Source organism: Panthera uncia (assembly GCF_023721935.1).
Source record: "Panthera uncia isolate 11264 chromosome A1 unlocalized genomic scaffold, Puncia_PCG_1.0 HiC_scaffold_16, whole genome shotgun sequence".
In the NCBI taxonomy this organism is placed as follows: Eukaryota; Metazoa; Chordata; class Mammalia; order Carnivora; family Felidae; genus Panthera; species Panthera uncia.
Window position 1 is genome coordinate 76093471 of NW_026057576.1, and position 23174 is coordinate 76116644.

General features: G+C 43.5%; 1 protein-coding gene across 1 annotated transcript in view; it reads left to right on the forward strand.

The window, feature by feature from the left end:
• MYO16 (myosin XVI) overlaps positions 1–23174 on the forward strand; it is a 458605-nt gene that overhangs the window by 282454 nt on the left and 152977 nt on the right. The window contains exons 21-22 of the mRNA XM_049647209.1: positions 3404–3556; positions 7096–7296. Coding sequence (XP_049503166.1) covers positions 3404–3556; positions 7096–7296 — 354 coding nt within the window. The remainder of the gene's footprint in view (positions 1–3403; positions 3557–7095; positions 7297–23174) is intronic.

Consider the following 23174-nt stretch of genomic DNA (forward strand, 5'->3'; position numbering starts at 1 on the left):
GTGTTTCCAGAATCACTTCTGGAGATTCATATACTGGAGGGTAAGAAAGGCACAGATCTTGGTCAGCTGGTGGCAGTTTTGATGGAGGACAGCAAGCGGAAGGGTGTGCTAGGCTGTGTCAGCACCAAGGAAGGAAATATTTTTCATCCGGCCTTTAAATAATGAGTTCCATCTCTCCCTTTGCCAACGATAATGTGCTAACCTGATAGGTCTGTGTCCATACTTGTTTTGTTTTTCCCTTAACAACCAAACATGTAACGTGAGATGTCTTATGCGGTATGTTGTCACCCCAAGTGACTGTGGTTGTAATTTTTTTTATATACATTCAGAGAATTGATGGGTGGCAGTGAGGCTTTATCTAAGATACTTGTACTTTGCAAAGAACTTCCAACCTCGCGTGTATCTCAGGAACTCTAGTTGTAAAGGCACAGAGAGAAGAAGTCCTAGCAACTACTGGCCAAATCAGATAGAAGGGAGAAAACTCAAGAAATCCCAGAGACCACGGCAGGGGTAGCGGGAGGAAGAAGACAATGCAAAGGTCAAGTCTAAGTTTAAACAAATGGTCTCAGTTCTTTAGGTTTCGAAGTAATTTCAACACAGCAGCGATGCGGCATGGTTATTTTCCTTTTAACCTACATCTTGTTTTGTGGTAGAATGCAATAGGAAAACTTTTTCAGTCTAAAGACACTCATCTGATGGCCAAGTTTACAAAAACGATTTTTTGTTTTTACTGTGAAGTCAGAGCTGCAAGAACAGCGACTGGAAATGAGGGCAGTAGTCCGGGACCATCGTTTTCTGGCCCGGAGTTAATAGGAATTGCTTTTGTTCTCCGAGTGTCAATGCATGGCATTTAGATCTTATTGTTAATGTAATTATTATTAGTTAAACATTTTATTTGGTATAATTCTGTGTTGATTATTCTCCACCTGGTATATTTCTAACAAAACGCTGATGTACATTCATCATTGAAGTAATTGGACTGGATTAGGTCTGAGCCTCCCCATTTTCAGCTCTCCAAACACACTTTGGTCAGCCTAGCCCCATGCCTTCAGTCCTGTCACCATGTCACTGTCCCTAAAGACATTTGATCTGTGTCTACTCGCGAAATTCTGGTCTGGGTAAGAAGTAAGGAATGGAACCCGGCAGCAAACCATTGGTCTCAGGACAAACTGTGTGTTCTGACCAATGCCCCGTACTGATTGGTTTGTTTCTTCCCTGAAACCTCTTCCTCTGAGATTCCATGTCTATAGAATCCCTTAAACTCCCAGCCTCCCCAATAGCTGGATTTGTGAGAAAACGGCTTTTTCTTTTCTATGTTCATGTTGTTGTTGTTGTTGTTGTTCTTTTTCTTCTTTTTGTTAGAGAGAGAGAGAGAGAGAGAGAGAAAGCAAGAGAGCATGAGTCAAGGAGGGGTAGAGAGAGAGGGAGAGAGAGAATCTTAAGCAGGCTCCATTCTCAGTATGGAGCTCAGCTTGGGACTCGATCTCATGGCCATGTGATCATGACCTGAGCTGAAATCAAGAGTTGGATGCTCAACCAACTGAGCCACCCAGGCACCCCTATTCTCAGGTTATTCTTAATTCATGAATACCCACACCTTTATCTGCATGTGTAGACACCCATATGGAGAATTAAAGAATTCTTGGTGTTGGTCATTTGCAGAGGAGGTTTGGCCTGCTGATAGGAAGGAAGCTGAAACATAAGGATTGTTCCTATATGTCTAGGAGAGAAGCCATGAGCTCCCAGTAGAGGGACAGGAATGTTTAGGAGGAGTTCCCACTTAGCAGGTGTTATGATGATACCAGACTTGCAGAAGAATGTGAATATGTGGAAAGAGGGACATAGGGTGGTCTTTCTTTTCTCCAGTGACTATTTCAGTCTCTATGGCCTACAAAATCTTTGACATTTTCACTATATAACTATAGCACATTCATATTAAATATAATCCTAGATATTATTTCCTTTGAAGATGAGATCTGATTTTCTTTTATTTTTTAACTTTAAAAATTTTTTAATGTTTACTTATTTTTGAGAGAGAGAGAGAGAGAGAGAGAGAGAACAGGGGAGGGCAGAGAGAGAGAGAGAGGGAGACACAGAATCTGAAGCAGGCTCCAGGCTCTGAGCAGTCAGCACAGAGCCTGATATGGGACTCAAACTCATGAATCACAAGACCATGACCTGAACCAAAGTTGGATGCTCAGCCGACTGAGCTACCCAGGCACCTCTGATTTTCTTTCAAAAGCTTTTTTTCCCAGTTACTTTGATTTATGTAAATTGTTCATCTGTCATTATTTTCAATGACTTACTCAATTCTAAATAGTTCTAGTGATTTCTGGATTTTATCTGATGTAATGTAATTGCTCGCATGCACATGGTCTGCGAGACTAAATGAGCTCATGAAGGATGTGGGTGTAGACAGAGAAGACTGAGCCCTGGGCCACTCCAGGTAGAGGTAGAAAAGAAGGTAGAGAAGCAGTGGCCCAGGGGGCAGGAGGCCACAAGCCTGTAGTGTCCTGGAAGAGAGCAGAGGCAGAGGAATCCGTGTGAGATATCACTGGGAGGTCAAGGAAAATGAACACCAAGAATTGAACATTGGATTTTGGAATGCTCACGTGGTTCTGGTGGTGTTCTGGTGGAACGCTGGGGACAAAAGTTTATCGGAGTAGCTTCAACAGTGGGGGGGGCGGTGCTGGAGAAGAATTTGAGATAATAAGGAAAGACAACTCTTTGGAGGTTTTCTTGTTATAAAAGAAAGCAGAGAAGCGACAGGATAGCCTAGAGAGGAAGTAAGCCTTCATTTTTGTAAGATTTGTGGTATTTTGTGTCTTTTTAGTTCTTAAGATAATTTTTCAGATTAAGAAGTAACATATTTGTTTCTCGATGGACAGAAGAATTGACAGTTGGAGGAATATAAAAAACTTTCTGGTAAAGAAAATAGTTTCGGCAACAATGCTTAGAGAAGTTCTTCTTTCTGAAGGAGACTCACGTTCTCTTGCCCATCGTGGGTACGGAACAGAAATGAGGAGGCAGGAGATGTTGCTCCCCTCTCTGGGCTTTCATGGTAAATCCAACTTTTATCCTCAGTTGTTGACTAGAGGCAATTGGAATTTTTTTTTAAATACTCAAATATAACCCCCCAACTTGTTAGTTAGTGTTGTACATTATACTTCTTGTGGTTTTTAATGTATTCAAAATGGAATAATCAGACCGTATGAAGTCAACAATATGAAGTGAAACTTTCTGCTTTGGCTTCTCAAGCCGTGCCCTAATGCTTTATTGCAATAGACTGATTGGTGTGGAACGTTCGTGAGTCAATATGCCACCGATCTGAAATGGTCACAGAAAGAGTGGATCTGCATGGCCATACTTATCTTGTGAATTGTTTTCTTCTTCCCCACAATAGCTTTGTGTCAACATGACCAATGAGAAGATGCACCACTATATCAATGAAGTGCTTTTTCTACACGAGCAAACAGAATGTGTACAAGAGGGAGTTGCCATGGAAACAGCTTATTCTCCTGGTAACCAGACTGGAGTTTTGGATTTTTTTTTCCAGGTATTCACATAATATAATTAGATACTTTACAGGATTTAAATATGCTAGAGACAAAGAATTTTCTTTCAGTGGGCCTTATTTTTGAGATCTCTTTGTACATGAGGCTTCATTGTATTTATGATTTTTCAGTCAAATGAGGAGCACAAGTTAGCTTTTTCTGAAGAGGCATTTGAAGGATTCTCAATTCATTGAAAGGACTGGAAATACCAGATTGTATTGTTATGAAGATATTCAGCCTTGGTTATGTCACCAAAACTCTCCTGTGGCACAGTTACAAATGCCCAATGTTCAAAATTAGTATTTTATAAAACAATACTAAGACTAACGAGATCATGAAACAAATTCAATAGAATCTTTTCAGCTTATCTTCAAAGATTCTAAATTAAAATATGGAAAAACACTGGAAGAAAAAGTATATATCCACATATCCTCAGGATCTACACAGGTGTGGATCTTTGCCTAACAAAAATCTACCATATCCTACCTACTAATATAAGAAGATATTATATACATCTATAAATAATATCTCTAAGACACTCAAACTTTGTTGAAAACTGATACCATTCAGCTATTGGAGAGCATAGGATGTGATTTTCTACTCTCTATTTGTATAAACGGAGACTTACAAATTTATACATCTGCCTAATATGTAAAATATTCTCGTTTCTATTACCAACCTGTCAACATTTTTTTTTAATTATAGAAGAAGCCCTCTTCTTCCAGAAAGCCCTCCCTCATCATGACACATAAAGTACATAACTTCTGTGTGTAAGGTTAAAGAATGTCCTCAAAGTGACGGTAACATGTAGTGAACCATGTATGGGAAGCTGCAGGTACCCGCCACCCTCCTTCTCGCTTCTGTATCCTTGACTGCTAACCAGTGGTCAGCAGAATGACGTTAATTCTGTCTCTTTGACGACCATCCTTGAGATTTCACCTTGGAGTGATTATTTCAATAGGAGGACCCTCATCAGTATGAGGGGGAAATGAGAAGGGACATTTCTGACTGCTACTTCTCTTTGATGCCCATAAAAATGAAAAGACATAGCAAGTATAGGGTGAAACTTGGGTGTTTACCTACAAATATGCAGGTCTGTGTGGCAGACAAGCAAACCCTACGATAATACCAAGGAAGCTTATTGTTTCCTTCTTAGTACCCATAATCCTCTACTGCTCACAAATATCTGAAATATTTGCATAGACCATATTCATATTTCAACAAACATGTATTTGTCTTGTATCCAGGAAGCGTGGGGGTAGATCCATATTTTTACCCAACTCTCCACGAGTCAGGTGCATTTTACCACACTGTCTGTGCTCGACACCTTCTGTTGTTGAGGCAAAATGGCATATCCTTCAGGAGAACAGTTCAGTCTCTCCTGAACCCTCACTGCTGAAGGAATTTTTAGGACTTTTTCTCCATGTTCTATTTTCTTCTTCAGACACTTGAGCAAGTTTCCAAGTCTGTAAGTTTGTTTACCACCATTCTTTCACGGTTTTATATTAAACATTCAGAAAACATAACACATACACATTTTAAAATTTCTGGCGACAATACAAATTATCTTGGTATCCAATCGTCTTATCCTTGGAAAATATCATATTGCTTTTGAAATAGAGTGGTCTGGCTCTTTGGGAATTGATCACTTCCCTTGGGGCCTTGACTCTTGAGTTGCTGAAACACCCATTAAAGCTTTAAATTCTAGCCTCCAAAGAGAAGGTCTGTCACTGGCCCTGAAATATGCATGCACTTGCAGCATCCTTAGCTAGTCCATTTACACTCCCGCTGTGTGTCCGTATGGACTCGTGGCGGGGGTTGGGGGTGGGGAACAAGGAGGGGAGTGTAACAGCACGTGGAGGGGAATCATGGCGTGATGCTCAGAAGCATAGGTAAAGAAGCAGCTTCTGATCTTACATATGAACATCTTACTCTTCAGCAAAAAAATTGAAATGGAGAATCTCTGATCTTCTTAGTACATCCCGGGCAGGTCCAGTCCTCTGCCAACTCCATGTTGACTTTTCTTTTAGGGTGTCTATCCATCCACTTTGTGTACCTGTGTATTTTTGTCATCTCGGGGCTCTTGCTGCGGTCGCTGGCTCTCTGAGAATCTCGTCATGTACCACACAGTGGACTTCCTTCTCCAAATCTCCTCATCAAATACATTTTTCTGTTGGTAACAAAAGTCTCTCAAGGTGTTAGTGACCCAGGGAGTTCGCCTTCCTAGTTCCTTCCCAGGCCTCTTTCTCAATCAGTTCTTCCTCTCCTCCTTTCCCAGGGAAGCTATCTATCTGCATGTTCCAGAGATGGTGCTTTAGTTGCCAAAGGGTTCCCGAAGGTTCCCCCTGGTGTGTGAGCCCCCACCGAGCCTCCTTATGGCTGCCACTTCCAAACTTTCTTCTCTAGGTGGCCTTGGAAGGATCTCAACTTTTGCAGCCCTCATATATCTATATATAGTTTTTACATTTCCTTTACCATGAACAGGCAACTCTAAGAGGCTTAGGACAACTAAACTATTCCAGCTACAAAGAAATGGCTTTCTGTAGGCCAAATCAATAGCATCACGAAAGGCCTGTGATGCTACTGTTTGGTGACCTCAGGTAAAAACGCAAACTGAATCGCTGAGGGGTCAGTATTGATCCCTTCACTTCCTGGGAAGAATTATTTTTATGGTATTCACGTTTCCAAGAGCACACTGAGTTGATGTGAAGTATTAAAATATATGACAGAATAAGGTAAATAAACAACATAAATTGCCTTGTTTTTAAAGGTAGATTTGACACGTGAGCAGAAAACTCTCCTAGGAAAGAAGAGATAAACAGCACAGCCCCGGGTAAAAGTTCTTCACCTGATGTGTAAACCATGTGGGCACAACTGTGTTCTGTTGTGCAGGGAACAAACTGTTAGGGCTTAAGAAGTTCTTTCAAGCAGCCTTTTCCTTCACTTGAGATTAATTTTAAGTGGTTGCTTAGGCATGACTTTAGCTTCCTTGTTTGACAGCTAACGAGCTATCAGACTTCTAATTTGAATTTTACGAGTTACAGCTTCCATATTTACTTTTTCTAGGTCTTAATATTATAGTCACTTCTAGTTCCTTCTGAATAGGAGTTTTCTACAATTTTTATGACTCAACATGATTGTAGGTTCTGTTTCTGGATAAGTTACCTGACCCACCATAAATATGAAGTGGTGGATATGGGGCATAGGTCAAGAAAAAATACCTCTCCTTTAGTTAGTAATTTTATGTTTCTTATTGAGATGAGAAATACTTTTTAATAACGTCAGTGTTTTAAGGACATTATAACACACTTTTTAATTTATTTATTCAGTATAAATCAATTATTAATCAATCAATACTATTTAGGGCCTACATTACATCAAGAGTTTTGTTAGGCGTCAGGGTTACAATAGTGAGCAAACACAAGTGTGTATTAAAAGTTTATATGAACGTAATGAAAATCCAAACGAGTGTACGTGAACAATAACAAAATCATAAAATTGAGTAAAAGACAAAACATAACTATCTCTTCTTGATTTCCAGAAGCCATCTGGATTTCTCTCTTTGTTGGATGAAGAAAGTCAAATGATGTGGTCGATGGAACCAAATCTTCCCAAGAAGCTACAAAGTCTCCTAGAATCTTCAAACACAAATGCAGTCTATTCCCCCATGAAGGACGGAAACGGTAATGTTGCACTCAAAGATCGGGGTGCAGCGTTCAGAGTCACGCACTATGCGGGAAGGGTAAGTCGAGTGGAGGCACGATGTTATCACATGCGGTAATGGACCAAACGTCTTGAGGACAAGCTTTAAAGTTTTAGATATTTTAGAGTTTATTATTTCAAGGAATGAAAGTTGGGTGAACAACCCACACAGTTTTACTCTTCTAAGCTATTTTATTTTAACCTGATGAGGACGTTGCGTCTTCAGAATGTGGGTGATAAAGCAGGCAGTCAGATCCTTCCGTAATGTTCCCCAGACTGTAACATAATGTGAGCACAAGGGCCTTGGATTCAATACAGAGAGGTCTGCTCTGAACTGTGGGATCCTTTCATTATCCAAACAAATATTGGTTTTCTGAGTTGACTTATCTTCAATATAGTTTTTAGCATTGTATTATTTTTCTTAAAGCACGCATCACCCTGAGTAAAGAAAGCTGCCCTCATGCTCTTCTCTCTTAAACACCTTCAAGGACCTCCTCTTACCTGTCTAGAAAAACCTCCCCCCTTAGGCTGAGCTAATATCCCAGGCTTCTCTGAGCTGATGCCAGTGATTTGAGCCATGGCTTATCCGTCACAACCCCCCTGTGCAAAACCTCTGTTCAGTTGACTTTCTCCAATCCACTCACTGTTTCCTCTGTGTGCCTCCCGGCTTACACTCCTTCTGCACAAGCTTGAACTATCCTCCTTGTCTTCTTCACAAGGTTACATTGTAGCCACCTTTTGAAACTTAAATCTACTTCCCCTTACCTCTGATCCAGCCCCCATCTGTGGTTACTATTTCAGTAACCACAGTGTATTTCGGATCATTTCAGTGCTTTTACTGAGATGCTACTATGTGCTAAACCCAGAACATTAGAGCACCAAAGACGAATAAACCATATTCCTTGCCCCCAAACACCTTAGTCTCCATAAATAAGGAGAAGGTAAAGTAACCAATAATTATGATAGAATTTGCTTATAACAACCCTGGTAACAGTAACAACGTTCTGCATTACCCTGGAGGAGGAAGTAATCATTTGGCTCCCAAAGAAAGTGCAGAAATATTTCCCGGAGGAGGGAAAATGTGACCCAGGCCTTCGGGGATGAGTTACAGTTCAGTAAGGATAACAGGAAGGAGGATTGCAGTGGAGACACAGACTTTCGAAGGAGGATGACAGGTGCGTCCCCCCAGGATTCGGTGGCAGAGGGGCAGAACCCACTGTAGCGCTCAAGTGGAAAATAATGTGGTGTAGGAAGACAGTTGTCATGAGACTCTCAGTGGGACCTTGAGGAATGACTCAAAACCCCGGCACAGGACGGGCCTTCCAGCATGGCCGCGGCCTCGTCTTCGATCAGGAAGCTTCCAGCCAAACTGAGAACCTGCTGCTATGGGAACTCTCAGTTCCTGCTACCGCCAACACCAGTCAAGTGCCCGTCCTCTGGCACTTGAACATGGAAGAATCCGGCGACCCAGGGACCGGGCCTGGAGATCTCCACGCTCCGTGATATGCTCATCGGGCACAACAGAGAGGAAGCATGAGCCCCAGCACGTCTACTTTCTGAGTCTGTTGGAACCGTGCTGTGCCAGGCCGGGGGAGGCTAACGAGCAATCAGACACTAGCTGCAAAGAAGTCTGGGAATTTTCCCGCCTTCTAATGTGTGCAGTACAAGAAGGAAGCTATTCCCGAGAGTGCCGGGGGCCATTCTGCCATGTCCACACACGCTGCATTTGGGAAATGGTATAGGAAGTGCAGTTAGGTCTGTAGAGATTGGCCGCTTTTAGCCAAATGATGAAAAAACATGCATGTACTTCTCAGGACTCTGTCCTCTTGGCAGTGTTAACTCCCCAGATACTTTCAGACAGCATGGGGGATGAAGAAAGGACAACAGAGGACACGATACGCGACAGATTTTGGGGGGAAAGGAAGGGGGCTATGGAAACGCTCAAGCAAGGACCGCATTCGGATGATAGCAGAGGCACACACAGGTGGTGTTCTCTAGGGGACAGCGGGATGCTGACTGACAAGATGTCCAAGGCAGGAGAGGAGCCATCGCTTGAAGTGACAGAGGTCTCTCCCCCGACTGATGCACGGACAGGTCTAGTGCCGACCACGAGAGGAAACCCTGGGGAATCAAGGGGCAGCCTGGAAGGAAAGCTATTCAGTGCAGATGTTTCGAATTTGAGGTTTTTAATAGCAATGTCAATAGGATGCAACAAATAAAATAAGAGGGGTTGGCTGTTTTTAGAAACCTAGGCATAGTTTTGGAAATGTGTATCTTGAAAATTTCACTCAAGAAGAGTATGGAAAAGAAGAAATGTAGTAGGAAAGAGAATCCTGAAGACCGAGAGAAAAGGAGGGGGAATGGGGTCAGCAGGAAATAGACCTGAACAGGCCAGGTGGGCCAGGAGCACCCTAGGGGGAGGTTGTAGCAGCATGGCGAGGTGTGATGAACCTAGATTTTACACACACACACACACACACACACACTCCCAGAGTGTTATTAACTTATTCACTATCTTTTATATTTGAGAGAGTTAGCCTTTAAAATTTATTTTATTTTATTTTTTTGGAGAGAGAAAGAGTGCGTGTATGCATACACACAGGCACAAGCAGGGAAGGGGCAGGTGGAGAGAGAGAATCCCAAGCAGGATCCTTGCTCGGTGTGGAGCTTGACTCAGGGCTTGATCCCACAACACTGGGATCATGACCTGGGCCGAAATCAAACGTCGGATACTCAACCGACTGAGCCACCAGGCGGCCCTGATTTTTTTTTTTTAGAACAGTAGCAATCTTCTAGTCCCGTATTTGAATTCTCTAACGTATATTTTCTTCATATCTAGCATTTATTGAATTCATAAGCTTTAAATGAAATGCTACAATAAGATATAACTAGTGATTTTGGAAAATTATTTTCCTGTTTTCTTCCAAGTGTCATGGAACCTATCTTAAGTCAGTCTATACCTGACCAGCCTCCTAAGTCTGTATGTATAGAATCTTGGAAATGTATTAGATTGTTTGATAAATGCCAATTGCATTAGACTGAACAAGACCAAGCTTTGGAATAATATTTTGTTAATTATTTTATGTTTGCCTCTAAATATTATTCTACAAGCTCTTAATAGAATTTCAGTTTCAATTGTGTTTTAAAAATTAGGGGAACAAACAATGAATAGTTTGAGTAAGTACAGTTATTTCGAGCTCTGATAACAATAAAGCAAAGCAGAGCAAATCAATCGATTAGCCACCACAGGGCCGAACCCCGTGGAATCATGAATTTTTCTGTAAAAGTGCCTTTATGTTTTAAGCAGGATTTTCCACAATTGGAGTCAATTTTGTGGTTTTATAAAAATCTCTCATTTCACTGAGATCTCCTAATGAGTCTTAGCCCAAGGACTCCCTAAGGACTTGTTCACATGTTGCAGTATAGATTATATGTAATTTGTGGCAATATGTCAAGCCATATGCCATTCTAATCATCAGATGTAGCTACATATACTTAGTTTTGAGCTATTGCATTTTCAAGAAAAGCAGCATATTCTACATTTTATAAATCAAGAGACGTAGCAAAGAGCTCATTGGTTTAGAGACCGTACGCAAGGTCTGTTTTGGACGGTAGTATGAGCATTCCTAAATAGCCCTTTGGTGATCAAGCTGACCCCAAGGAAGAGCTCAATGGTTCTGGGGTCTTGAATTTCTTTGTGGCCTCTTCTCTGGCCAGATGGGTGGGCTAGAGCATCTCTCCCATCACTACCTGCCCTTCCATGACTGGTTTACCTCGTTTGGTTAGTGGAAACTTGCCCCTCACGAGAAGGATGATCATTAAGGCTGGTAATGATATTGACTTCTAGCCCCCCAGGGTGGACTCACCCATCTGACTGTTCTACTTTTAAGTACAAGTTGCTGCCATGCTTCTGAATCTTGTCTGGAGCAGAGGCTCATAGGTCCTTTTAGAAATGTTTAAGAAACACTATTTGAATTATAGCTGAAGATCTTTCCTAAACACATTTGAATTTTTCATTACTCATAGGAGCCTGGTGTATTTTCCAATCTCCATTACAGAAATATTTTAAAGTAAATGGGAAGAGGTTGCGCATGAAATATTAACAGGGTCTCATTAAGGAGCATGAATCTGAATTAAAGAAGGCAGAGGGGTTTTTTGTTGTTATTTGTTTTAGCAAATTTTAAATCATATATGGATTAGCTGTTTTAGGAATTGCTCTTGAATTTCCACTCGTGATTTAAATGATGGATAAGCATTAAATCCAGAAGTGTGTCTAATTTTATTGGCTTTTAAAATTAAGAATCTTGAAAGAAAGAAGAATTATGATTTGGAAGAAGACATTGGCTCTCAGGAAATTTGAATTTCCATTAAGGTGATTCTGAACTAACTCTAATGGGAAATAGTATTTTGAATGTCCTAAATTTTAATGTAAGAAAAGTGAATAGATTAGGAGATACTAAAGCAATCTGAAGTAATAAAAATTAAATTAATGAAAATACAGGTCAAAGTAATAGTTATAAAATGTATGATACCTGCCTATCTGACCTTTGTTGTCTGCTCATAAGGCCTCTGTCTGAAAGTTGTTTATTGTGATAATTTATTGTATGACAAAGTGATTGTCTTTGGATCCCAGATAAGTGTCCTATTATGTGAGTGGCCTGGTTTATACAAATCAAGTTGGTGATACTGTTCTTGCCTGAGATGATGTGTCTGCGTTTCAGCCTCCTTCTCTTCCTTAAATATTGTAGTGGGCTGAACAGCAGCCCCCAAAAGATATGGCCATGTGCTCATCCCTAGGATCTGTGAATGGAATCTTATTTGGAAAAAAGATCTTTGCTTATGTAATGAAATACAGGATCTTGAGGTGAGGAAATTAACCTGGATTATCTGGGGGAACTCTAAGCCCAAGGACAAGTATGCTTATGAGGCAGAGAGACTTGAGAGAGAAAAGGAGGCCATGTAGATGTGGAGGCAGGGAATGGAGAGTTGCCAGCACAGGGCCAGGAACTTCAGGGCCATCAGAAGCTAGAAAAGGTGGAATTTCTTTACCACATTTGATTCATTTGAAAGTGAGCCCTACCTTTCTCCACCCCTCTTGTTGCTCATGCGGTTTTTTTCACCTGAGATGCCCCTTTCCTATCTTCCCAAACCTTATCCGTCTTAGGAGCAAGTTCTTAGCCTAATCCAGATGTCATTGATCTCTCCCTTCCCTAATCAATAGTGATGTCTGATGCTTGCGTAGCATTTTCTGATGATAACGTGCTCCTGAGACATTATCACCACAACCTCGTGTATAAACATTGCTGTGTCAGTTTTCGAGGTAAGTAAGCCTTGGTGAAGTTCAGAGGTTCATCAAGGGTTGAACAGCTTTGCATGAGTCTCCTGGGGTTTCCTTAGCAAAGTCCTACACGCTGGGTGGCCTGACGCAGCAGAAATTGATCCCCACTGTTCCAGAGGCCAGAATCCAAAATCAAGGGTCAGCAGGGTTGGCTCCTTTGGCAGGGTCCAAGAGAAATATGTTCTAGGCTTCTCTCCTGGCTTCTGGTGGTTGCCAGCAGTCAACGGGGCTTGGCTTGTAGACACAACTCCCAGTCTCTGCCTCTGTCTTCACGTGGCTTCCTCTCCTCTTCTTTAAAGATGCCAGGTGTTGGATTTAGGGCCCACCCCATCTTATGATGTAATCACACCTTTGAAAGACCTTATTTCCAATCAAGGTCACATTGTGGGGTTCTGGGTGGACACAGGTCTTGAGGGTACACGACTCAACCCACCATGGGGTGGGGGTCACAACACCGTATTTCACTTCCCATTTCCAAGACCACGTGTTTCCCCGTCTCCACTTAAAGTGTTCGTTGTCTGTAGTCATAGAATCCATGTGGTGTGGTAGAGAAGATACACAAGGTACATGGGGACTCCGTGGCCAGGACTTTGAGGAGGACAGACACCGACACTCAGCTGCCACATTCACAAAGTTTGTAATTAAAGAGAATATCACTGAACGGGGCGCCTGGGTGGCTCAGTCGGTTGAGCGTCCGACTTCGGCTCAGGTCACAATCTTGCGGTCGTGAGTTTGAGCCCCGCGTCGGGGTCTGGGCTGATGGCTCAGAGCCTGGAGCCTGCTTCCTGTTCTGTGTCTCCCTCTCTCTCTGCCCCTCCCCCGTTCATGCTTTGTCTCTCTCTGTCTCAAAAATAAATAAACGTTAAAAAAAATTAAAAATAAAAGAATATCACTGTTAATCTCATAAACCTGTTCTGAAGGTCATGTGTTGGGCAAGAAATCAATGCACGTGTGATTACTTTGAGATGTTGCATCAAACATGAGTCATATTTCCCCACCAATAGCTGAAGGTCTCTCCATGAAAGAGTGCCACTGTATTTAGCAGAACTTTGAACTCCTCAATAACAGATAAAGAAGAGAAAATATTTCCTGGATCTTCTCATCAACTGGGTATATTTTCAGATGAGACTGTTAGGAGCCCAACTGACTGGCTCAAATAAAGTGAATGATAAAATGTCTTCCAGTGGTTAAAAAGTACATTTGTTAATTTTTATATCTTAGTAATGTACTCGGTGCATAAAGCAATGTTTTGCAAGTCATGTTAGATTATTTATTTTTATTTATTATAGTGTAATTAGTATCACCTCAGCAGATGATAGGGAAAAATGTAACCAAAATTCTATTATGGTATTTTCTTGCTCTTCCTATCGTGCTTGAAAAACTTTAGTGGCAAGTAAGTGCAGAAATAGAGCTATTTCTCTATCTGTGAAAATTGTAGTAGAAGAGAAAACTTTTAGATAATGTTTTTTAATTTGTTTAATGTTCATTTTATTTTTTAATTTTTTTTAATGTTTATTTACTTTTGACAGAGAGACAGAACATGGGCGGGGGAGGGGCAGAGAGAGAGGGAGACACAGAACCCGAAGCAGGCTCCAGGCTCTGAGCCGTCAGCACAGAGCCCAACGTGGGCCTTGAACTCACGAACTGTGAGATCGTGACCTGAGCTGAAGTCGGATGCTTAACCAACTGAGCCCCTAGATAATGTTTTCACTTACATTAAAGCGACATCCTGTTTTTCACCGAATATACAGGTTATTTTCATAAGTAGCTCTACTTTGATCTAAGAATTTTTGTAAAAAATTATGTTCTTTATCATTTAGCTTTATGACTAATATTTTAATGGAGCAAAGAGGCATGTGAAGTTTTACTACAGATGTTAGAAGATCCTTTCCATATTATCTGCCTTAAGGGAATTAAAGCATTCTCTGCAACTTGTATGCTACATATTATAGGATGTAATTTTATGAAAGATTGAAAATATATTGCCCCCTTATATAATGTGCTGGCAGATGTGTCTTTCTGTGGGTAGATTTTGATTGTTTTCATCCGGATTCTTTTTCCATCCCCTAAACTGCATCCCTGCAGGTAAAATTGTAATCCCAGACACGTAGACCTTGATCATTAGTGTTCGTGTCACTGATTTCTACAGGCCTTTATGAGAAGCTTTATGAGAACCATATTACTAAAACATTGCTGATAGGAGTGATGTGAGGGAATGATGATGTTACTGATTTGTGGCCAGTCTATAAAGCATCTGAGTGTTTTCTTTTTTTTCCTTCTCCTTGAAGAAGAGCTACCCCTGTCATTGAATAAACTAAAATTGAAATGTATCAGGTAAATGGATGCTGTTACTCAGATCTCTGGGAAGTCAAGATCTTTGTCTCAGGGACACTGCAGGAGACTGACAGCCAGCCTCCTTGCCCTTAGACATATTTACGTAACATGTATGCAGGGGAAATCTTAGCCTGTTCGATTTTCCCATTCCACCTGTACCAGGAACACCTTCTGTAGCTTGTCAGCTGGCCTTCACCCCAGAGATTTGTGGGAGACACAATGTGCCCCAGAAGACTTGGAAAGTGAACCTTTAAATCAAAAGAAAAAGGAGGTGAACTAATCAATAGGGAGCCATCCATTCATCTCCCTTTCTTTTCTCCAGGCAGAATCCCCAGACATAACAATGAAATCTGTCTGGTCCAAGCCAAACTAGTGCTATTGAAGGATATTTGACAAAGATATCTTGACTGACACAGGATGAACGTAATTTACATCTGTGTTTGTTCACCTCTGGGGCAGCCTTGTGGAAAAATAAAAATTAACTCCACAAGACTCCCGGTGCTCTGTTGCTCGTATCAGTTTTGCCTTTGGCATAAATTTTTGTAGGAGACATGAGAAACGTTTCCTAATCCAGGGTTTTGTCTGGAAGAGAAAATGCAGGATCTCATTTAGGGAATCTTACTGTTTCTTCAAAGATTTAATAGGTTTTGCTATCTTCCTGGACTGACAGAAAGTTATAAATAAGTAACTTTAGGTTTCCCAGACTATTGATGTCTAATCATTAGTTGATTGTTTTTTTTTTTCCTTGAAAGAAGCCATTGAGGCTTATTTGTAAGTTTCAGGTATAGAAATTTCAAGGCAATGTCTATATTCAGATTCCAGATAAGGACCCTTAACAATTATACTATGTGCTCCTAACTTTCTTTATTAGTATTTATGACTTAAAGTCAATCAGAATGTAAGCAAGCATTACTGTTAGAGAGAATCACTTAATGGAAAAGTAAAAAACAGAAGCCTCTGCCTATAAATATTGATGGCCATAGAGAGATCAATTTACCGCTACATGTGAAATCGAGACTCTTTTCAGCAAACCTCAGATAGAAAGCTGAAACCACACATGAGAAATTATCAGACCCATTTGTATCTGCCTGAAGATGATCTTTACTTTCTTTTCCTAAAACCCAATCTTTACGTCCATTCTGATGTGATGTACTGTTTTCAAGAGCGTATTCCAAGGTTGCGCATTTTTGTCACTTGGTAATCCCAACCACGTCTTCTCTGGAAATTACATTTTGCATCATGTAAATAACATGGTAGAGAAAGGGATTGTAAATTTGAGAAGTGAATTTGCTTGCATTCCGCAAATACCAGTGTTTCCCAGGAGAGTATTTTCTGTCTCCTTCTAGGACTTTATACACCCTCATGATTCAGTGTCGTGCATGAGGTGACTCCCGAAACTCCCGTCTGTTTGTCTGCGGGCTTCACGCCTGCGTATGTGCTAGTTAAGACCTCTCCTTGGCTGGCGTCTTCAGTTGAGCCGATCCAGAAGCGACGGCACTAGATTCCCTAGCCACCTCCCACACCCCCCTCCCTCTCAACCCACTTCAAAAACATAACACAGTAAAACTGATTTTCCATATTTGCCTCACTTGTCAACTCATGGTAAAATCAGAAGCCCATTTAATTGCCAAATACAGAGCCCCCCGCCCCTGTCTCCGCTGCTCACTCTAGAATCCAAATGTGGATCCAAATCCCTTCTTGCTCCAGTACCCTGGTTCAGGGCCACGTACGTACCCACTGCCCCCGTCCCCTGCCACTGACTGACGGGAGACGCTCTAGTTTACCAATAAAGCACTGAATGAGGAGTTTTCCTTAAAAGTGGGTTCACAGCTGCTATTTCGTTCCTCTCTCTGTTCCTCTGGTGGCACTCTTCACAGCTAAATGTGGTTCCTCTTCTTCCGCGTGTTAATAACAGACAGGCTCGTGGCAGTGACGGCTGCTCGTCCTCATCAGCTTTTCCTAAACCGGTGTTGTAAGCCTTTTCACCACCGAGCTGATGTCTCCCTGCTGGAAGAAGAAAGTCTGCTTTTCCTTTAAAAAACCAGATCTTCCCGATCATTCTACCACTCTTGCTCTTCCTGTACCTCGTAGTTGAGCACACGCAAGTCGGGATGTGATCAGATTCCATCTGATGTCTGGCTCAGGCCACATTTGAAAATATGTTCAGCAGAAACGGTCTTTTCCTTGGATGCAGATAAAAACCCAGGCAGCTCCAGGGAGATTTCTGGTCTCTGTCCAGTAACAAGACGCCCTTCATTGGCTTTCACTGGCACCCACAGACCAGGTTCAATAACGAAGAACTGGTAGTCCTTTTTAGTTATCGTAATTAGAAAGGTTAGGCCCCTCCAGCCTCGGCCACAGAGGACGGTTTGTGCAGTGGCCGCCACGGGAGTCCTGTCTTGTCTCCTTCCTTGTGCTGCGTGGTCTCCTACAGTCACCACACCTTTCAGGGTTCGGGGCTGGCCCTGCCCCCGTGCTTTCACGTGTCTCTGAGACACTCAGCCGCTGGGGACCTCTGACACCCTCCCCGGGCACTAGGTGCTGCTGAGCCCTTGGGCTCCCTGCCCCCACCTGGCCCTGCTCTCTGGTGTTCATTCACACAGGCTGTCTGCCCTGGGCTCCATGATTTCCAGCCCCAGCTCGCGTCCCCTTGGCCAGGATGTCACGTGACTTGGGCTTATGGACCACATGTCCTTTGTAGATCATCAGAAATATAATATGTTTGGGGTGCCTGGGTGGCTCAGCTGGTTAAGTGTCTGACTTTGGCTCAGGTCATGATCCTGCACTTTGTGGGTTTGAGCCCCGCATTGGGCTCCGTGCTGACAGCTCGGAGCCTGGAGCCTGCTTCAAATTCTGTATCTCTCTCTCTCTCTCTCTCTCTCTGCCCCTCCCCTGCTTGCACTCTGTCTGTCTCCCCAAAATAAATAAATATTAAAAAATTAAAAAATTAAAAAATATATATAATATGTTCTGTGCTCTCCACGTTCGAGAGCAGACAAGAGCTCCTGTCCCTGAAGCAGGGGCTGTTCCTTCGCCCCCATCACCTTCCCGTTTCTGTTTTTGTGCTTCTCCCCTGAAGCTTAGCAGGCAGGGGGAGAAACTGTAAAAGCATTTACGGCCATATTTGCATGGTGCTAATGCAATTACTACTGTGTACGAGAGTAAGAGATCTCGAACTAGGTATGAGAGCCAGAGATCAATACATCCATAGAGGTAGACCTAGATATATAAATCAGTTACACTAGATAGATGATGATAGATAGATACATAGATAAATAGACAGACAAAGTAAATGCACACATCCACATAAATCAAATACCAGTGCCACCAGAAACTCACAAAAGCTGTCCATGCTCTAATCTGGGTATCCTGAAATGCCTGAATTGTCACTGAAGGTGGCTCCCTTATAGAAACTTTAGCTTCTAACACTTCAACTTTGTGGGAATGCAGATTTCCGTATTAGAAATACATTGTTTCAGGACGCCTGGGTGGCTCAGTCAGTTGAGCGTCCGACTTCAGCTCAGGTCGTGATCTCGCGGTTCGTGAGTTCAAGCCCCGCGTCAGACTCTGTGCTGACAGCTCGGAGCCTGGAGCCTGCTTCGGATTCCATGTCTCTCTCTCTCTGCCCTTTCCCCACTTGTGTTCTGTCTCTGTCTCTCTCTCTCTTTCTAAAATAAATAAACATTAAAAAATTTAAAAAGAAATGCTTTATTTATATGATAATCTAATTAACAGTTTGGTCTGTCCTTAGCTCACTGCCTTCCTAAGGAGAATGTGCTTGCTGTTGAAAACTGCCCCATTCTAATGCCGTGTGTTTTGTGCAGGCTGTGGACGATGTCTTAGCTAGATAAGAGTGAAAGTGGAGGGAAATGAACACACCAGCAGTCTCAGCGAACCTCTGAGCGAGGCCCTGAAAGGTCCCCCGAGAATTTTCCACGGTGGCCTGGTGCCTAGATGCTTGTCTGCTCACTCCTGATCCCACCTGCAGTAAAGCCTGGGAGTTGTCACAGTTACGTGTCCAGCCTACAGTGCAATGTCTGCTTGTGTTCATTCCTCCTCCTCTCACCCGTGAGGCTGCACGTCCCTGTCCGGGTGCTGAGGTCCACTGTGCTCACTCCACAGGGTTCACGTAAGGGCACACATGAGATGCCCTGGCACACACGGTCCTTCGGGAATGACTAGTTCTTAGCGCTTTGTTCCACTGCCTTCTCTCAGCCCTGCCAGGCCCTGCATCATTCTCTTTGCTTTTCTTTTCACCTTCGAAGTTTTGTTCTCTTTCTTCAGGTGCTTTGCACAGTGATGAACATGGTTATCTATCCTTGTCGTTTCCTGAGCTTCAGAACAGGTGGGCGCATCTGAGCCATTAGCACCAAAACAGGAATAGCCAGAGTGAGCACCTGGGAACAGGGGGGCTGGGGGCAGGGAGTCAGTTGGGGTGCAGTCTGGAGGGGAAACTGCACCAAATAGTCAAGGAGAAGGAGCAGAGTACGGAGAATAGCTTGCATAGGCAACATGGAGACAGACAAGTGACATCGAGGTGACCAGAGACTTGTCCCAGGGGAAGCGACTACCACCTCCGAGACCAGAAAAAGAAGGGAAGAGGAGATACCCCCTGGCTGCTGTCGCTGAGGGCAGCGTGCCCCAGGAGAACTGGGGCCTGGGAGAGAGGGTTCTGGGGTTAAGAACGGAATGACTGTGCTGGGACGGAACAGTCTCTCTGAGGGTTCTCCCCTCTTTTTTCTCCAGCCTGTGGCTCCTGCTGCAGCCTGGCTACAGGCCTGGGTCTGACCATTGCTGGGCAGATGAAGGCAGTTCCCCGGCCAGCAGACTGTGCAAGTAAATAGGACAGGGCATCCCCAATCACATCACAATGTGTGGCCAGTCCTTTTTTTTCTTGAAGAGCGTGCATAGACAAGAATCAATTTGCTAGATGACAGATTAATATTGGCTTTCTCTGAGAAAAGGGATTTTTTACTTTATTTTCACTTCATTATTTTTATCATTTTCCCAATTTTATAAACACACGTGTGTTGCATTTTATAAGGTGTTTGTAAAATATAAAAGATTATAAAAAGACTTGCCCCTAGCTGTTTTCCTTGATTTGTTTTTCCAAATGCAGTCTTTGAACCCTGACAATGTCCTCAATCTGATGGAGACTGCATGTGGTCACCTTGGCTCTTAGCCACATCAGAGGCAATCTGAACGTGTAAGTAGATGCTATCTACTTGTGCCCATTTACTCAGTTCATGCATAGCCCGTTCCCATTCCCTTAAAATAATTTCCTGTATCGTGGGCTATGCTGGTAAAATCACCAAACTTCAGTGTGAACTGGCCCCAGTGAACATTAAATTGAATAAAGAAGGAACTGATTTTCAGAGAAGCTGCCGTGCCTGCAGCGAAGGATCCGGGCGTCCCATAAGTGTGTTTTAGGTCGGCGGGTAGAAACTAGAGTGAGAAGTCTTCTTTAGGACCCTGGGTCCGTCCCCCCCTTCTGCGGTAGGACGCCCTTTTTATTCTCATTTCCCCAAACTGCCAGCACGGGCTGTGGCTTCCGTCGGGTACCACGACAATCAGTTGAAAAGCACCGAGTTCTCTCACTACTGTCTCAGATAAAAATAATTGAAACTCCTGTCTCTGGAGCTCACAGCTGTTTACAAAATGCTAACTATCCTAAGTGGGGGGCGGGGGGGAGGGGAAAGGTTGGCATTGCATATAATTATAGTGTAAGTCTCATTTTCAACTGATCGGCAATTTTAAAATATGCCAATATCTACTGGAATCACTGTTCTATATCTAAAATGCCCAGGAAACATTTCTCTGCAAACCCCATCCCTGGGCCCCCTTGCTCGTTGCCAGCATCGCATGGAAATTCCCAGAGCAACCTAGGCCACCGATCCCCGGAGCCGTGATTCTCCTACTTGAAGGTGCACCAGAAATCAACTGGGAGCGAGTGAGAAATGCAGGTTCCTTGGTTCCACTCCCACAAGTGATGAGTAAAGAGGCCCGGGAGGGAGTCTAAAGTATGTGGTGTGTATTCAGCCCCAGAGAATGTCCTCCGGTGGGCAATCTGCGAAGCATGTTTGCAGAGACACTGGGGGTATTAGTGCATGGTAGGTGCTCAGGAGCCCTCCCACCTTTGGCTTCGGGTTCCTTGGCGATTTCACCAAGCAATGAGCATGGCAGCCTTCAGTCGGGAAGAGAGTGCATGTGGTTGGCATTTCCTAAGTCTTCTTTGTGGACCCAGGAAACGAGGTAGCTGGATGAGGCGTGATTCGTAGCCATGGTGAAAGCTTTATTCTTTTACATATATAACTAACGTAATTTGTCTCTTAATTGTGTGTAGTGTAGTGCCGGAGTGTTACAGCAAGTACTTTCCAGAGAGCGGCGCACGGCCCCTGCTCCCTGGTTCCCACCGCATCCCCTCCTTCAGCCCCCCACACCGAAGCATTTGCAGGAGCCTTGCTCACTGCTGAAACAGAAGCAAAATGCTAGGTCTTCCGGAGTCGTTTCATTGAGTGGACTCCTTCCAAAGGAGATCTTTAAAGACGTGACAGCTTCCTTAAAGATTTGTATTGGGCCGTATGCATATAAATGTCTCTATTACATGCATGAGCGACGCCGCCACTTAAAGCATGAATCCTATCTCCCAATCCTTAAGAGGAAAAAAAAAAAAATAAAGTCGGAGGTCCAGTTATGTAAAGACAGAGGGGAAAAAGGAAAAAAAAATGTATTTGAAAGGGTAGACTGGCCTCTATCTTTTGCTACTTTGATGTTTTTCTCTTTTCATCCCCGAATAATAAACCAGCAAGGAAAGGAAAGGCATGGCTGAGAGACAGCCACCCATCCTGAGTGACCTAGAAAGGCCTCTGCCTCCCACCTGCTTTCTGCAGCCCCCGCAGCACCTGTCCATCAGTCCCTCTGCCTCGGGGACACAGCTGAGAGGGCAGACCTTGATCTGTCCTTGTGACATCACAATCTCACAAAGCCATGTGTGATTTCCAGGACAGATTGAGTCTCTCCTTGGTCGTTTCCCTCTCATAGACATTTCTCTGTCCATTTAACCAGACTTGGAGACTCGCCTCCCTTTGGATTCTGGGAGCCAGGGGTGTTAGTCCCACTAAGATCTTCCGGTTTCTGTGGTTTCTCTTCTATGCCCTTGTTGCCCCTCTGCCTCCTAGAGGCCCAGATGCCCAGCTGTACGTGGCTGACGTGCTCCACACACTCTTGCTTTGTTTGGAAGCAATTCCTTTGTGAAGTGATACGCGGATGCTGGCTGACGAAATTACAGCTATGGGATGGACAGCCCACTGAGCAGATAACATCCAGGACTCATGAGTTTTTCTCAGGTCAATATGGTAAAAAGTTCTGGAACGGGTCTGAGAAGAAGGCACAGGTGATCATTAGAAGCAGGTATGGGGGGTGTTGACTAGAAAACCATAGATATGGTACAAAGCTAAGTGCAAACAACCTCTTTCACTTGTCTTAAAAATCACCTTGAGAGAGCCAGACAGAGATGGAGAAGGACGCGGAGAGAGGTTGACGTTACCGCCCGTGTTCTATAGACGAGAAGTCGTGAAGGCCCAGCGTCTTGACCTGCTTACCCTCCAGGCGTCGTGACTTGTGGAAGCTGGAACTCAGCAGGCATGCTGTCCTGGAAGACTGCGGCTTTCTCCCCTGCAGCATGCCAGGCGTCCGGCCTGAGCACCAGACTGGCCATTGGCAGCTGGAGGAGCTGGAGAGTTTGCTAAAGGGAAAGGCAGGATGGGCGCCAAGGGAGGGATTTGGCAGCAGTGTGGCCGAAAGGAGGACGGTGCAAAGAAAATGTGTCACATGTGGGAGGATCTTGCTGGACGAGGGGGACATCTTCCTGTAGACGGTGAAGATTGATCAGGGATCTCCTTGGGCAAAGTGCACGTCTTCCTGCAGATGGTGAGCATTGATTGGAGATCTCGTTGGATGAGGTGAACGTCTTCCTGTAGACTGTGAGGATTGATCGGGGATCTCGTTGGATGAGGTGAACGTCTTCCTGTATACAGTGAAGATTGATTGGAGATCTCATCCGGTGAGATGGATGTCTTCCTGCAGATGGTGAATACCGATTGGTGATCTTGTTGGGCGAGGTGGACATCTTCCTGTAGACGGTGAAGATTGATCAGGGATCTCCTTGGGCAAAGTGCACGTCTTCCTGCAGATGGTGAGGATTGATAGGGGATCTCATCAGGTGAGGTGGACGTCTTCCTGTAGAC